Genomic DNA, 16,149 nt, shown 5'->3' with positions numbered 1-16,149 from the left:
ATATATCAGGTATAGTAATATTTACTACTTGTGTTAAGTGCTTATAGTTTTATCAGTAAAAAACAGGTAATATTTAATTTCTAGAATTACCCACCTGCCACTGAACTGGCAAAGCCCATATAAATCATTCTAAATGAGCGCCTTGAGAAATGTCAAGTCTCACGTTAAGCATTATAAATACTGGAAAGATGCAGAACAGAAACTAAATATAAAGTCCATCAGCTAGATTTTTTATTTTTTAAAAAAACTAATTATTAACAAAAATCAAATCATACTAGGATGAGAAAAACAGAGGGGAAAAAACTTGCTTAGTAGTCATCCAACACTGTAATCAGGCCATGAATCGTTGTTGTCCTGTGATTTCTTTTGTTATGACCCAAATATGAACTATATACAGAAAAAGAGAAAGAAGAAAACTGAGCTAGAAGTAGCCTCCTGCTCAGAGGTTATCTTGCCTGTTTCTTATCCATAGATAATGAAAAGTAAACTAAAAAATATGTGTAATTCTCTGATATGTTTGAGCTAGAGCATATTAACTGTTAAAACCATTACTGTATCATTTGCACTGACCACTGTTTAACATACAGTAGAAAAGCATTAGCATTGTAAAGTGTTGATCGGTTATGTTACGATTCCAAGAGCAAGGCAGACATTCTTTGTGCTAATCAACATTTTAAACTGAAATACATTGTTTAGTAAATGGTTAAGACAAAGGACAGTCGGATTTGCAAATAAGTAAAACGATATAACATGGGGGGAAACATGAAAATACAGAACATTATCTTCAGTTTAGAAACTGATAATGCTGTTTAAGAAAATAATGACATAGTTCAATCTAATCCTAAGAACCACAGAACTGGGTCCACTGCTTGTGTTTTATATCTGCGCTTAGCTGCTGTCTCATATCAGACAAAAAGGTAGTGCTCAGAAGTATTTAAAGAAAAATAGCTCCTTGCCATGTAAATTCATGCTCGCCAATGATTACTCACAAATACTCCATTGGGGAAACTCAAATAATTAAGTAAACAATTTAAAAGCTGAAGTAGAAAGTGTAGATTGCTCTAGCTCTGCTCACCAGGCTGCTCAGATACAGGAGTTTTTGCCAGTGTAACATCTTTGGAAATACCTGGAATTCTCATTTTGTCCCTTGTAATAAGCTGGTAAGATTGGAAGTGGTAAATGATAGAAAGACAATGAGTATATGAACAGCTTCAATTACTAATCCATACATTGTCCCTACTGTGTGGGTATAGCAGAGGACTATAATCACTATCTCATACTAGTGCAAAACATATTTAAAATACATGGTTTAACACAATGCCACCTTCATTTATCTGCTATAAAACTAGTACTTCTAATAACTTTTAAGACCAAGTGCTTCATACCTCCAAATTGCTGTGTTTTGTTTCCCTTTCTCCCCTTTTTCTAATCTCTGACCTGCTGGTTGCTGAATAAAACAGTCTTTCACTGTTCCTGGTACAGTGTTTACAGGAGTAGCTGTATACCTGTGGCATTTGCATCTTTGCTTAATCACACTGCAAGATATAGATACATTTAGTCCTGAAAATGGTGTACAGTTTCCTCTTTCTCCCTCGCTTTCCCCTAATAGCAGGGAGGCACCAGAGGGTTGTGCCGGGCTGTGTGTTCCAGGCTGCCTGCAGGACCCTAGCGGACTAGGCTGTATTTAATGAGCGCGTCTTCACTGACAGATTCATTATTTGTGTTCGGTCGCTTCAAGTCAAAACTGATTAGTTACACTTACTGCAGCAAAGATTTAATGATTTTATTGTTTATCTTCAATTTATTTTGATTAACATCTCCGTTCTTTTCATTGCAAGTGCAATTAGGTGTAATATAACAGCGACTACTTTAATTTTGCTGAAATTAAGATGAATAAGTGACGGATTATGGCACTTTGTTTAACAAATAAATCATAGTTAAGAAGAATGTATTAGTAATAAATGAAAAAATAGACAATCTAATTAAAATGCATGGAGCTGATAGTTCGAGTTTCCAGAAATGTAATGAATTTTAATTTTAGAAATCAACTAGATTTAGGTGTAGTACTTATTTATTGACAATAAGATGAGAGAAAGACACATTATTTTGAAAATCATCTTAATTCTTTTATTATGTTGGTAAAAGGAAGGACGAGCAATGAAATGAAGGTGCACATTTGAATTTTTTAGGAGCTAGGATTATTTTGTCAGGAAACACTGCAATTAAGGTATGGCTAAAAAAGAGACTGAGAGACTGAAATGAGGAAAAAACTCATTAGTTCAATTCTCACATGTTCAGGCTTCAGCGTTTTCTGCAACAGATTAATATTCTCCAAGTCCCAGCCACAATTTTCCTTTAAGTTCATAAGATTCAATTCACTGCCACACAGCAAAAGCCTTAAGACATGTAAGATGGAAGAAAGAACTAACATGAAGAAAACTGAACTCAACAAACAGTGAGCAAATCAAGATTGCTCTATACAAGCATCCCCAAATCATGGGGCAAGCAGCAGGGCAGCAATCCTGGAGCCAGCTTACTGTGGGGGTCGTATGGGCTTAACTTCTGATTGAGGAAAACCAAGAGGAAAACGAACCCTTCAGAATCAGAAACTTTATCCCTCTGATGTTTAAAAGACCTTGTATTTGACAGGACAGCTTTGAAGATAAAGACCGAAGCACTCTCCAGCTACAGGCTGTTCAACACCCCACACTGCTATCTGCAATGCACTTCACTTCAGTTTCGCAGAGTTCAGTCATATTAGAAAGGAGATAGGGGAGACATTTTTTAGTATATTCTGCTATACTTTTGATGCTGCTGTATCTTGCTCAAGCTCTCTTTAACAGAGCCTGGAAGAGCTCAGCTCTGTTCTATACATCTCCATCATCATTCCTTCCCACCACACTGTCAAGGCTGACCAGTTGCTCTTGGATAGTCAACGTGTAAACTTGTTCGTAAAAATGTACACAGACTTCCCTGACTATGCAGACAAGATATCTCTAAGCTAAGAGGTTAGCACTAAAGATGAGAGGATGAGGAGGGACTTCTCCCTTTTTCTTAATGTGCTATACTCTTCTTTTTTCTTTTTTTTTTTTTTTTTTTGTCAGGAGGAGGATTTTATTCCAGGGATTAAGGTTAGAGAGGACTAAGAGAGCGCAATATATTCTCTGTTAATACCTTATTTTGACTTCTTTTCCCCCTTTGTATGAGTGATTGGGGCCTGGGGGAGGGGGGGGGCAAGGAGAGTGTAATTCCTAAGATCACAAAACCCGCACGAGAGTACTTTGTTCTTTCTAAACTTTTAAGCGCTCTTCTTATACTGCTGTTTCTCTCTTCAACTGTTTTAAAAGATTTTCCAGATATTTATATTAAATTCATTATTGAAAGAAGTATTTATTATGATTTAGTAGCAATTTTTTGTTTGTTTTTCTACCTTAGTTGATACTTTATCACTACGCACTCATAGAAATACAAGAATTTCAGTGGCAATGCAAATTTGTTCCAGCTAAGGAACTGCCTCATAGCTTTAAAAGGGACTTCAAAATTGTATTTTAACAATGTCTTCAAAAAAAGATAGCTGAAAAATAATTCTTGTCCTATGGGTGTAGTGGAATACAATACTGAAGCCAGTTTTACTAGTGTGAAGTAAATCAAGGGAAGGAGATGGTGGAGTGAGGATCTTCTAAGGCCTGCTTTCTTTGTCCTCGATTACACTGATCAGATCTACTAATTACATTAAAACAGGTAGCTCTTCCTAAGTGTATAAAGTAAAATAAATAAATCTGGATACTTTTAGCAAGGCAGTACACAAACTCATATACAAGTGTTTCTGTGTGTCACAATCCCTCTTCTAATATTAGCTTTCAATATTTAATAAATAAATAGATGGTAGGCAAAGGCAGAGCAAGAGGGAGATAGAGAAGAAACGATGCTAATGACCAAATCAACCTGTAAAAAGCAACCCTGCTCTGACTGGAGCCCCAGTCATCAGCTGAGTGTCATGCAGGAGAGCCAGAAGAGCTGGGGGAGGTTGTGGAGGGCTTGGCAAGCTGGAGACTGGCAGCATCATTGGTTTGAACAGGCCGTGATTGATTTGTCACCAGAGGCCCATTTGACTGGGCGAAAAGCCCTTCTGATCTCAATCTCTCTCTGCCTCCTTACCTCTGCTGTCCCTCTTTCCTTCTCTGCATTTTGGCGCTGGCACAGCAGCTGGGCAAGGGGCTCAAGTTGAGGCTGACACAGAGCAAAAGGGTTGAAGGTCACTGCTGCTGAAACTCTGTCACGACTGACAAGGGAGACCCAGCTCATCACACTTCTCACTTCTATCTTGCCTTTAGAACTCCAGAGGTTTACAGAGCCCCAAATACACATCCATACAAATACACCAACGCACCATTCCCCAGACAGAGACACACAACCAAAGCCTCTCTGTGCTTCTCTCTTTCCTCTCTCTCTCTCTCTCTCTGTTTCTCTCTCTCTCTCGCACGCACACACTCACGTACACACACACACACACACACACACACACACACACACACACACGCACTCTCTCTCTCTCCCCACCCCTTCCACCTTCCTGTTATCTGTGGCTGGGAGAAACCTCTAGATCTACAAATATTAATTACAAAGGACAACGAAAGGTAAGAAGGCGTCAATTATCCAAAGGTGTCGTGATGTTATTTCAAGTCAATTGCAAATGTGTGAGGGGGAAGATTTCGCCCCAGTGATTCCTGTCTGCTTGGCTGATGGGGACCGGAGCCGATTCCCTCCCAGAACTGCTGCAGCTATGCCTTAAACCACACACTTTCCAGCAGGAGCCATCAGCATGGGCCTTTCTGAATTCTCTCTTTATTTCATTCATTAAGGGCATTAGGCAAGTTGGAATTTGTATGAAAAGGATCCTATGGGAATACTGTCTCCAGGGTAGGTATTTTCATGACTTTCCACATCCTGGGGCTCTCTCTGTATCTCTTCTCTTTCTCTCTCTCTTCTGTTAGATGGAGCTTTAAAGGAGGCTGCCCTCATCTTCCAACTAATCTGGGGAGCGGAAATATTCTGAGCTGCATATATTGAGTGAAAAAATACGCTATTTATTTTATGAAGTGGCAGTTACTAAGAAATTGTGAGACCTTTCCTTCTTAATTTTGTTAATGGGCTTTGTTATTATCATTATTATTCCTAGCTGTTTTCAGGATTTTCTCACACAAGAGTTTTTAATGACAATTGCCTTCGTTATCCAGAAAGAAAGAGATAGCAGACTGGACAACAGCAAAATAATATTATTCAAACAAAGGCAGACTTTAAATTAAATGGGCTGTTGTGTTCCCATAAAAGCAGGAAAATCTCAATACTCTAGCTCATTTCACTTGGCAAAAGAACATGGCATCAGTTTTTTAACTTTAAAATAGTTTAATGAACACGAATGGAGAAATAATTTTTCTGTGTATTTAGCAGTCTATAAAGAAGAGAGAATGCTTTAACTTTGATCGCCACAATTAGTTCCCTGGGTATCTAGAGGGGAACAGGGCAGCCCTGGGAGCCTCAGTTCTTTAGATACAAAAGCATTTAGATCGCTTTAGAGCAGTTAATCCTGAGACTGGCTAGGGTCCCTTTTGTTTTCTAACTCCATTGTGGGTTTTGTTCAGTTTTTTCTATTCGCATGATTGACTGCCCAATGGATGCTAATTATCCAAATGTCGCTTCTGTCCTTTGAGTGACTTTCTATGTATTATGGGCAACTGTCATGCATTCTGTCATTCTATATCATATTACATGTATTATCATATGAAAATGGTACTCTGCATAAAGGAAGGTGTCTGAACCAGCAGATGCTGCAGATACTTAGAGGACTTGCCTAATTTGAATGGATTTTCTATAGAAAAATTGGTCAGAAAGCATATAGGGAAGAGTCAGAAATTGAAAGTTTATCAGGTAATTATTTTTGTCCTTTTGCTGTTTACATCATAATGTACAAAGCATTAACTGTCTCTGCTCCTGAAATCTGCAGCCACCTTCCTCCTCCCGAACCAGGCAACCCGTCTGTATTTATTAGAGTATGACAGCTTAAGCTAATTAAACTGATATCTGTCTAAAACAATAAGCCCAGAAAGTTAGAATAAACATTATGATTATAAGCAGAAAAGGCAGCTATTCAAATGTGGCATCGATGTTATATTTTAATGATAATCTGAAATTCCTGTATAAAAAACACTGGATGTGGAATTGCAAACAATAATAAAGTTCTGCAAAGACGTTTTTCACTGTAAATATTTTTTACTTAGATCTTTATCTCTTTACATGATATTAATAAGGCTGAGGGCTAACACAGCTGTGAACTTGAATATTTTTTATTTTATACATATGTGAACATATAATTAAAGGGATATCAAGGGAAAGGTTTTTACTAAAAATTTTTCCACTAAAATAAACTTAACACACCTCAGTGTAATGTGCATGCCAACACTTAACAGGAATGCAAGATTTATAACGATAGGGCTTTTTAGATTTGCACTCTGGGGTCCATTGAATCCATAGGCACATCCAGAGTTTCCTATCCTAAAACATTAGGATAGTGGTTTATTTTTACCATCGATATGAAATACTGTGGATATATAAAGCTGAAATTCATGATCTTGAGCTTCATCAAATATAGGTGCAATAAGTTTCCATTAATGGTAAAGCTAAATCATGGGAAATGTGTACTTTATGAAACAGCAAAAAGATACCATAGAAAGACTTGCTCTGCTGTATCAGGGTGCTTTGAAATTTTACAATGATCAAATATACATGATCAAGCTGTGCTTGTTAGAGTACGAGGGGCTCACAACGGTCAATGATTATTGATCAGACTGTTAAGTATTTGTTCACGATTCTTTATATCCCAAAAGATTCAGGGAAATAAACAGTGAAAAATTGCATCAGAGTCCACCTTTGTTTGAGACTGATGTATCAAAATAGAGTATTCATTTGCCAAATTTATTGGAAAATGTGTAGTAAATTATTACATAAGGACTCCAAGTACAGATATTAATATTTCCTATTTTTTAATTATCTTTGTAAAAGTGTAAGTGCTAATTAAAAAATGTAAAGATAGAATCTTTGTAAAACATGAATAGTGAATTATTGATAAGAGCAGATTTACACAGCAAAAACAGAGCTACAATCATAGCTTATCATTTGACCTTTGCATTTTGCCTTACATTTTGCTCATGCCAAAATTTTTTAAACTTAAGTTGCAGTAACAGTGATGTAAAAGAATCCATGAGGTAAAAATGGAAATTTCTGTTACTCTTACAAAATAGAAAATCTTACTAAGGTACAGTTACTATCTTTTGGTAATTTAATAAATATTACTCTTCATGACTAGTCCCAATTAAATTATTTTGGGGTTTTTTATTATAATATCATTTGGCAAAAGTCCCAAATTATTTGAATAATAATTCTTTCTTGTTTCTTGAGATTTCTACAGCATCTATTTCTGCAAGTCCACTATATGTATTATCTACTACTTAAAAATTATCTATAAGGTTTGTTCCATAATTCAAAATATTACACATGTTGAGAGTGCTAATGTATAATTGTGCAAAATCATGAGGCATACTTTATTTGATTTCATTATGCTGTACATTACATAAATTCACAAGATCTTTCCTGAACACAGAAATCTCTTCAAGATAAACTTACTACACATTACAGAAAACTACTGAACACAAAGACTTATTTCTGCAGATATTTGCTTCTAAGAAATGATAACATATGTCTCTGTCTGAATCTACAAATAGATAGATGGATACACACACATATGTTCATTCACACACACATAGCCTCGTACAGTCATATATCTTATACATATTTATATAAACAAATTTACATACTGCATCTTTTGTAAATCTTAAAACCAGCAATATGTATTTTGTGTTTCATTTTCAGGTGTTAATTTCCTTAAAACTACTTTTTTTTTTTTTTCCAAATGAGAATTACATTGAAAATAATCAGCCACACTTATATAAAAAGTTTGCAAAGTATAAAATTGGCAAAATGTCACTGATTGGTTGGCAGTGCCCTTTCACCTTATTGTGTCTGACCTGCCACTTAATTAATCTGTTCTTGTCTGAGAGCGGACAGTGTTAAAGATAGGCAGCACAGTGAGCGAAGTCTGCAGCACTTTGAAAGTTGAAAATACATTCAGATTTGTTTATAAAATAATTTTATTTAATTATATTTCTAAGATTTCATCATTACTATTTCAGTTTGTATCTTATCTGATTTCTTCCTATTGCAAATATTTACTATAAGATTCCGTGCATCTACTGCTCCATTTCTAGCGTTACCCATTCTCATTACCCAGGCTAGTACTGTAAAGTTTGCATCTGATTTCCATACCTGCTTTCTGTGTTTTGAAATCATTTTTCAGAGGCAGGCGGTGGGCATTCAGGTAGTCCAGATAAGGGTTTATAGTGACAAAATATTGACTGAATTTGGTATTCACTTATGAGGGATGACGTTAGTGCCACAAAAATCCCTGTGATGTACAGGGAATAGTTAATTAATTAAAGGACCTGCTAATTGCTACTTGAGGTACTGTGCAGAGATGATGAAGAGTGCTTGGTACAAGGTTAGGTTCTCAGTTTTGAGTGAACATTTTCATTTAAAAGATTTCTTTAAAGTACATCCTATTTTTTTTTATGTTTTTTTCAGGTTACTGTATCTAGTTCAGACTCAAGTGTTCAATTGAGCTTCAATTAATTATAATATATAGTCAGGGTTCTTTAGCTGGGATAGATTGATGGAGAAGCTTTGTTTCATTTGGTGCAGGTGGCACTGTTTAATAAGCACAGGATAGAGTGAATAATGTAGTGTTTGCAAAGAGAAATAAATGCAAAATAGAGAGGTACAATTAGATCAGCTCAGAGAAATAAAGGAGAAATATTAAATGGTCAGGTATCTTGCAAATATCAAAATTGTAATTAAGTATCTCATTGAAAACTGCCATTTTAATTTATGAATATCTAAAAGCACTGCTTTAAAATAAATCTAGTGGGCAAGTCTTCTGCCTTCATTAGGCAGGCACATTTCAATATCTGGAAAATACCAGACTTCTAATTTTCAAACTCTCCATATTATTTTTCTTATACTGAAGTATAAATAGGATTCTAAATGTAAAATATAAACACAAGGACTTCAAAAATTAATTTCTAAACCGTATTATGAAACACCTTAACCTTTGCCATTCTTTTCTTTAATTGGAGCTGTTATATTGGAGAAAATTTACCCCATGGAAAATTAATCTGTGAAAACTTGTAAATCATTATCAATAATTTACTAGAAAATAAGGGGCTGTACACTTCTCATGCATGCACTAAATATAAAATAAAGTTGCAGAAGATTACTGAAAAGAGCAACAAAATTGTACATAGAAAAAGTAAAGCCCTTGAGAATTAAAATCTTCTGATTGCACAGAAAAAATAAAAACAAGTATATACTCCTGAAAATAACAAAAAAGAGGGGGAAAAAAGAAATGTTGTTTGACTTAAAGAAAAAAAAAAAGAAAGAAAGAAAGAAAAAGAAGTATCTGGTAGCTAAGAGGATAGTCCTGTAAGCTACTTAACAAAAGAATGTGAATGTATTAGGCATTTCAGCAACACTTCTGCATCTAAAAATTTCAGCTGTAGACAGATTTTCCACAGACGATTCCCCCCTACTGCTAACCTCTTAAATATACCTATAAAATACAAAATGTTCCCAATCACCTCCAATAAAGGAAGCTTCCTTACATTAAATGCATCTAATATTTGTGTTAGAAATCTGAAGTGCTTTCTGATGTGGTTAAATTCACAAAGAAATGTGGTTGTAGAACAGAAAGGAATGTATTGAGCACATCACATTGAATATTTGCAGATGGATACAGAGCTGTGGAAGTTTACTCATAAAATATGGAATTAATCATATTCTTAGTCTCTGATTATTCAAAGAAAGCAATGCTATTGGACTCTTTCTCTACAAACCTTATTTTTGTTATGTAGCCGTGTTTACCAAATCCATGATATACCCAATCAGGGCAGCCTCCCAAACCTCCAGGATTGGTTGATGTTGAACTTGTAAAATGTTTATGAGTGAGTGTTTGCCTGGTAATGTAGCCCTGGGTGCCCTGCTGTCAGCATGGAATTACTGATACTATTACACAGAAAGGGTTTGGAAGGAAGAGAGAAGGGAGCTGGGTAGCCATAGGCGACTTTCTTATCTAAACTCTTAATGTGCATTTAGACAAAATAGTTTTTGCCAAAAAAATACCTTCCCCACTTTGTTTAAAAAAAAAAATAATCTGTCCGTTTAAACTAAAAAAGTATTCCTGCAAAGAATCTTATTACACTTACTTGAACTTTAACTGTAGAGCAAAAAGATTAGTGCATAGTAAATAGATGTAAAAAACCACTAAGAAGCAGCTACACTACTAGATGCAAATACATGTTTTTGCAATCTTTGCCATATTCTGTGCATGAAATTTACTGATTTTCTAGTTATTGCCACTTCATATTTTGTAAAAATTATTCTACTTGAATTATTTACTATGGTAGATACTCAAGTCAGGCAATCAGATCTAAACACCCACCAAAAATCTATGTTCCCCAAAATAAATCTCCAAAGCTATCTTAAATATACAGCTACTGACCTTCAGAATCATATTTTCTTTACCATTTCATTGTAATAAAAATGAACATTTTGTCATCACTTTGGGAAACTGTGCCAAACACCTTAAAACACATGTCACATGCCAACTTTACTTCATTTTTCTCCTCAGGGAATAGATACATCTGGAATCATAATCACAGATAAAAACCTTGACAAAATTGCACATGAGCCCAGCCCTTCTCTCCAACACCTACCTTTTCATAACATTTAATACAATATTAATATCGGTTACTAAAAAGGCTTCCAACCTTTACATTTCTGACATAACATGTTCAAACCCATATTTCACACTTCTTGTTCTGTTTTAAGTTCAGTGGATTTAACAGGACTCTGGAGAGAAGATCATGTGGTTGAAGATTTCCCTCCCTCTTTGACACCCGTAGAGGCAGTTTTGGAATTGTTTAAATAGCTGTGGCCATATAAACTGAAATATGTAAGATCGTGGGCATCTTGTTTCTTTCTCACATCTATACATACATGCTTGTATTTTTATCTGAAGTCTATTGCTTGTACCAGTGACTATTTCAGCACATCTGGGCAAAACATTCTGAATAATTTCCTTTAAAACTGTATTATTTATCTTTCCTGCATATTCCTGGTTTACCAGACAAATACAATTAGTTGATATTATATAATAATATTATTTGGTCTATTCTATCTATGATTGACAGGTTTTCAAATCAAAATAAAACACATTCTTAGTCAATCATCTTCTTGAAAGTGCGCTACTGTTTTAAGCTCGGTTTGCTTCTGAGACAGCTAGAGATCTTACACCATCGGGGTAAACGGTGAAATTACAGACTCAACAGATCCCATACTCTCCCCAAAATGCTTGGCTTAGGTAGTATTTAATAGCCAATTCCTAGACTGATGTTTTTACTGCATTCTTTTGTAAAACATTCATCAGCTGGTATTGCAAAGAAATGGAATTTGAGAACTTTGCAAATTTTCATTTATTATTGTGTTTGTAATTAATACCATGGTAGAAGTACCTCAGGCAGCACACTGTATGGCTTTGTTCATGTCAGAATGGTGATAGCAACCTCTTTTTGTTACATATGTAACAGCTTTGAAAGACATTTTTTTAAACGGCAAACGTACTAGACAGCTTTAAAGCAAAGGACATTAAATAGGTTGCCAATTATTCATTCAGCAGCTCCATGTGCGTCAAAAAAATGCATACCACCAAATTTTCCTGAGACAAACCACTTAAATTTCCCATGACTCATACACCATTTTTGCACTAACTGGATATGGATAGTAATCATTTAGAAAAAGAAACAGATATAAAATGTTTCTTGCCCTGGAATACTGAAAAAATCCTAAAAAATGTATTCATTCACAGTTAGGGGAAGCATTTGTGACAAGAAATATCCTATTTTTAAATGGAATAGTGTTTCTTAATACAGTTATTTCATTATTCTCTTTCACTTTAAAATTACCTAAAGTGTCTAACTCAGTATATAAGCAGTGCAAAAAGTGAAATATGAATGGAGTAATAATTTCCCTCAATCGTTTCAAGTCAGTCCATAGAGCAACTGAATTTGAAGCATGCTAATCTGTCTCCGGCAACTCAGGGAGATGAAGAGCTGAGCTCCACTTGCTGACAAGAAGCAAACTGTCTCACATTTTAGGAGAACAACATCATTGCCTATAAAAATGAAGAAGAGACAAAATAAATAAAATCAGTTAATGTTGTAGTTAACTTGCAAATCAAGTAAATCTGTTGGTACAGTATTTTAGAAATAAACGATAACAGCGTCACACCAAACACACATTTCTGAACATATAAGCGTTCTGATTTTGATTTAATGGTATATCAGCGTCAACTATTGCTTCCTTTGCTGGTACACACTTCCTGATGCCTACTGTGAAGGGTGCCCATATTTACAACTGAGTAAGATGATTAATTACACCTTGTCAATCACGGTGCATGAAGACATAACACCACAGCAGACAATGAAGAAGATGCCTGAAGCTACAATTACATTTTAATTCATAGTTTATTGTATGTTCCCATATATTGCAGTCTAATAACCGTAGGGGCATTGAAAACATATGAGATATCAATCACTCTGCCCCCTGGTCTTTCATGTTTATATTATTCCATAGCCTTTAAATTACCGTAAGTAGTTACTTATTTTCTAAGCTTTCTTCTCTTCTTTCTTACCTTTTGCTTCCATTTATGTTTTATTCTTAGTACCTTTATCCAACAGCTATAAGTATTTGATGGAAGTTTGTAGCTCACTTAAAATCTGTAACAGACAACCTGAAACCCAGCAATTAGCAAAGACAGCTTAGACTTGTGTTCCTTTGTTGAAGGAGGCGTTGAATCTTTTGTTCTGATTTAGTCACGGTAGCTGGGTGGAAGCTGGTACCTCATTATGTGGTTGGTCTGTTTGTCTGGTAGGTAGCAGATGGTACTGGAGATGACGTTACCAAGAGAGGCAGGGTAGAGAAACTCAAGACCTGTGATTTGTTCACCTGTCACCTATAACAAAATACAGGTTAAAAGACTTTATTATTAGCTGCGCCATTTTTTTTAATGAAAAAAACTCTCATTTCAAATGAGTCTGTGTTTGATTCTACAGATTATTTTGCTATAGCGTTGGGGGGTTTTTTGCTCATTATTCAAGACTATCCTGGATTTTATTCTGAACAATGTAAATGCCATTCATGTGTCAGTGTGTACGTTAGCAGCTTTATGTTTACATTCAGTTACTCTCCTTGTGTTTTGGTAGCAAGGGTTGGATGTCTTCTTGTGTTTGTATATCCATTAAGAAGATAATCAGAGATAGCTTGTGAACTGAAGGTCATGCCATACCTTTTTAGCATGCTATTGGTATTATTGGTTCCAACCACTTGGGCAATACTGTTACATAAAATATTGTATTTTAGTTCAGTTAAATATATAAAATCTTTTCAATAATTAGCACTGTCAGGCAGAGCATATGAATCCATGACCCTTCGTAACTGCAAAACGTATGTAATCAATTATAGGATAGGGAATTAAACTGGTATTAAATCATCTAAGGATGTTTTAATAATACTTAAGCAAGTTGCTTAAGCAAAGATAACACAAGGGTGTTCCACAGTGGTGCGTGTGGTGTCCAGTGAGCAATATTCCACATCTGTTATTGGAGGCAAATCTCCCATCACAGACGGCATTTGAAATGCCTTGCAATTTAACGGAGGAAGGGAAAGATTACTTCATCAAGATAAATGCTGTACAGCTCCACTAATGCAGAATTCTAATCTGAATTAAAACATGAACTTCCATTGTTTCCAAGGCCTGATTTTAGGACAGTCTTTGGATAGTTCCCACAGACACCAAATTAGCTTGCATTCTGTATGGTTTCTTGAGGGGTCTTGTGGCTATTTCATATGCATTTCTACAAGAGACACTTTGTTCTCCTCTGTGACATGCAAATGTATTTAACTACACAGAGCAATCCCAACAGAAAGATGATAAAAAGCCTAGATTATTGCAAGAACAGAACATGTAAAACCAGCGAAGTTTGACTGCAAATGGAGTAATTCAAATTTTAGCAAAGCTGGTCTGAACTGCACTACACCTGTAAGAGGCAAATCACTATGTCAGAAAACAACACCTAACAGGAATACACTAAGTGATGTAATAATTCCCAGCCACGGATTAAGCAGTGTGTCTCATGATCTCAAATGTGCATTCAGATTTACCTTCCGTTGTGCTACCTTCCCCAACATAATTAGAAGTGTGATATTTGACATCTTTAATACCAATTAGGCCTTCCTTACTACCTACCTTCTGGATAAATATTTAGACATCAGCCACAGTTCCCCTGTGTACTCTTTGTCTTTTCTGGAGACTTCCTGAAGCTTCTCCTCAAGTTCAGAGACCTTCCTGACCTGGTTTTCTTAAGTCTACTGAGAAACAGAGACACGGAGAGCCCTGGGTTGGTGAAAAGCTTCACGGACTCGAGCGCCACAAATCATTATATTCTAAGGGGGAAGATTTTTCATAATGAGCATTATTGGGTGATTAGCAGTAAGTGTTTGGGGTATCATGATCTCGGAGTGCAAACAAACTTTTGACCCCCCACTTCTCCCGCGCCGGAGGCGTTTTCCCCGACAGCCTCTTTGTTGCTCCAAGGCGTGACACGTCGCCGAGTGTCACCGGGCGGCAAACGCAAACCTCTGAGCGGGTGCCGGTGCCGGTGCCAGCCTTCAGCGGCCGCCTCGGGCGATCCCGGGGCCGCGCAGCGCCCGAGCGGCGGCGGGGAGCAGCAGGTGGGGCAGCGCGGGCAGCGGGAGCAGCGGCCCCACACCCCTCCGCGCCTCCCAGCCCCGAGCACATGCCGGCGGGCCCGGGCGCGGCGGCAGCCAATGGCGGCGGGGCAGGACATGATGTCAGAGGGGCTGTAGAAAAGGCGCGGAGCCTCGCGCGGCGCCCGGGCTGCAGACGCGCCGCTCGCAGGCACCGCGGCGGGCGGCGGCTCCGGCTCCGCCGCTGCGCTCCCCCCCGCGGCGCGGCCGCCTTGCGAGCAGCCGCCCCGGGCCCCGCGGGCCGCGCCGCTTTAAGGAGAGAGGGGGGCCCCCGAGTGCCCGTCCCATCTGGTGCCCATCCAACTCTTCCTCCTTCCCCTTGGCTTTTTCTTTTCCCAATGAGCTCCAGCGGGCTGGGGGAGGAGCGGGGGAAGGAGCAAACTTTGCCCCTGAGCTGCCGCCGCTGCCAGCCCTCTGGACTGTGAGTGCGTGCGGTGGGCATCCGCCCCATCCTCGCAGCACCAGCCTGCTCTCCGCCTGCTGCAGCCTCCCTCTCCCTTGTTTCCTCCTCTAAATTTCGCACAGTACGATGTAGGGGGCTTGTCGTTATTGTTTTTTTATTATTATTTATTTCTCAACGAAGATGGTTTAATTTTTTATATTTCTATTATTTATTAATCCCTCCCAACCGTAAACCTGTCCAGCCTTCTGCCAGCTGGGCCAGAGCATAAAGCCTGGGACCGCACCTGGGGCAATGAGACCTGCACTGAAGAAGCCTCCCAGAGGGATGCGCCGGGGCCGCGCAACAGACTAGATCCAAGCCCCGAAGCTTACACCACCAGTTACCCCCTCTCCCTCATCTCCTTCGCCCGCCTTTTCTGCACCCCATCCCCTTGCAACCTCGGATCAGTGCCTGCGCTGCGCTCCGAAGACCTTTGCCGGGGTGAAAAGCCCGGTGCCCAAGGAGAGACGGGGCGGCCGTGCTAGATGCATGGGGGAGGGCTCCGGTTAATGCAAGTTCTGGGCTCGTGCAGGGACCCCGACAACTGTCAGCAGCAGCAGCAGCAACTCGGGGCCTCTTCCTCTGCTTCCTCAGCGATGCTTTTCCACAGTCTGTCCGGCTCGGAGATGCACGGGGTCATCGACGAGATGGATCGGAGAACCAAAAGCGAAGCACCGGCCATCAGCTCGGCTATAGACAGGGGAGAGACCGAAACG

The 16,149-nt window shown here is 38.2% G+C and overlaps 1 protein-coding gene across 4 annotated transcripts in view; it reads left to right on the top strand.

Moving 5' to 3' along the window:
• Positions 1-16,149, top strand: part of LHX2 (LIM homeobox 2) — a 37,413-nt gene that overhangs the window by 819 nt on the left and 20,445 nt on the right. For 3 of the 4 annotated variants that reach the window (XM_080402504.1, XM_080402503.1, XM_080402505.1), the window contains exon 1: positions 1-16,149. This exon is cut by the window's left edge and continues 819 nt beyond it. In XM_080402504.1, coding sequence (XP_080258630.1) covers positions 15,919-16,149 — 231 coding nt within the window. In that variant the 5' untranslated portion in view covers positions 1-15,918. The other variant, XM_080402506.1, reaches the window with a different exon arrangement.

This window comes from Falco punctatus, assembly GCF_963210335.1.
Source record: "Falco punctatus genome assembly, chromosome: 9".
In the NCBI taxonomy this organism is placed as follows: domain Eukaryota; kingdom Metazoa; phylum Chordata; class Aves; order Falconiformes; family Falconidae; genus Falco; species Falco punctatus.
This window is presented reverse-complemented; position numbering and strand designations above follow the sequence as displayed.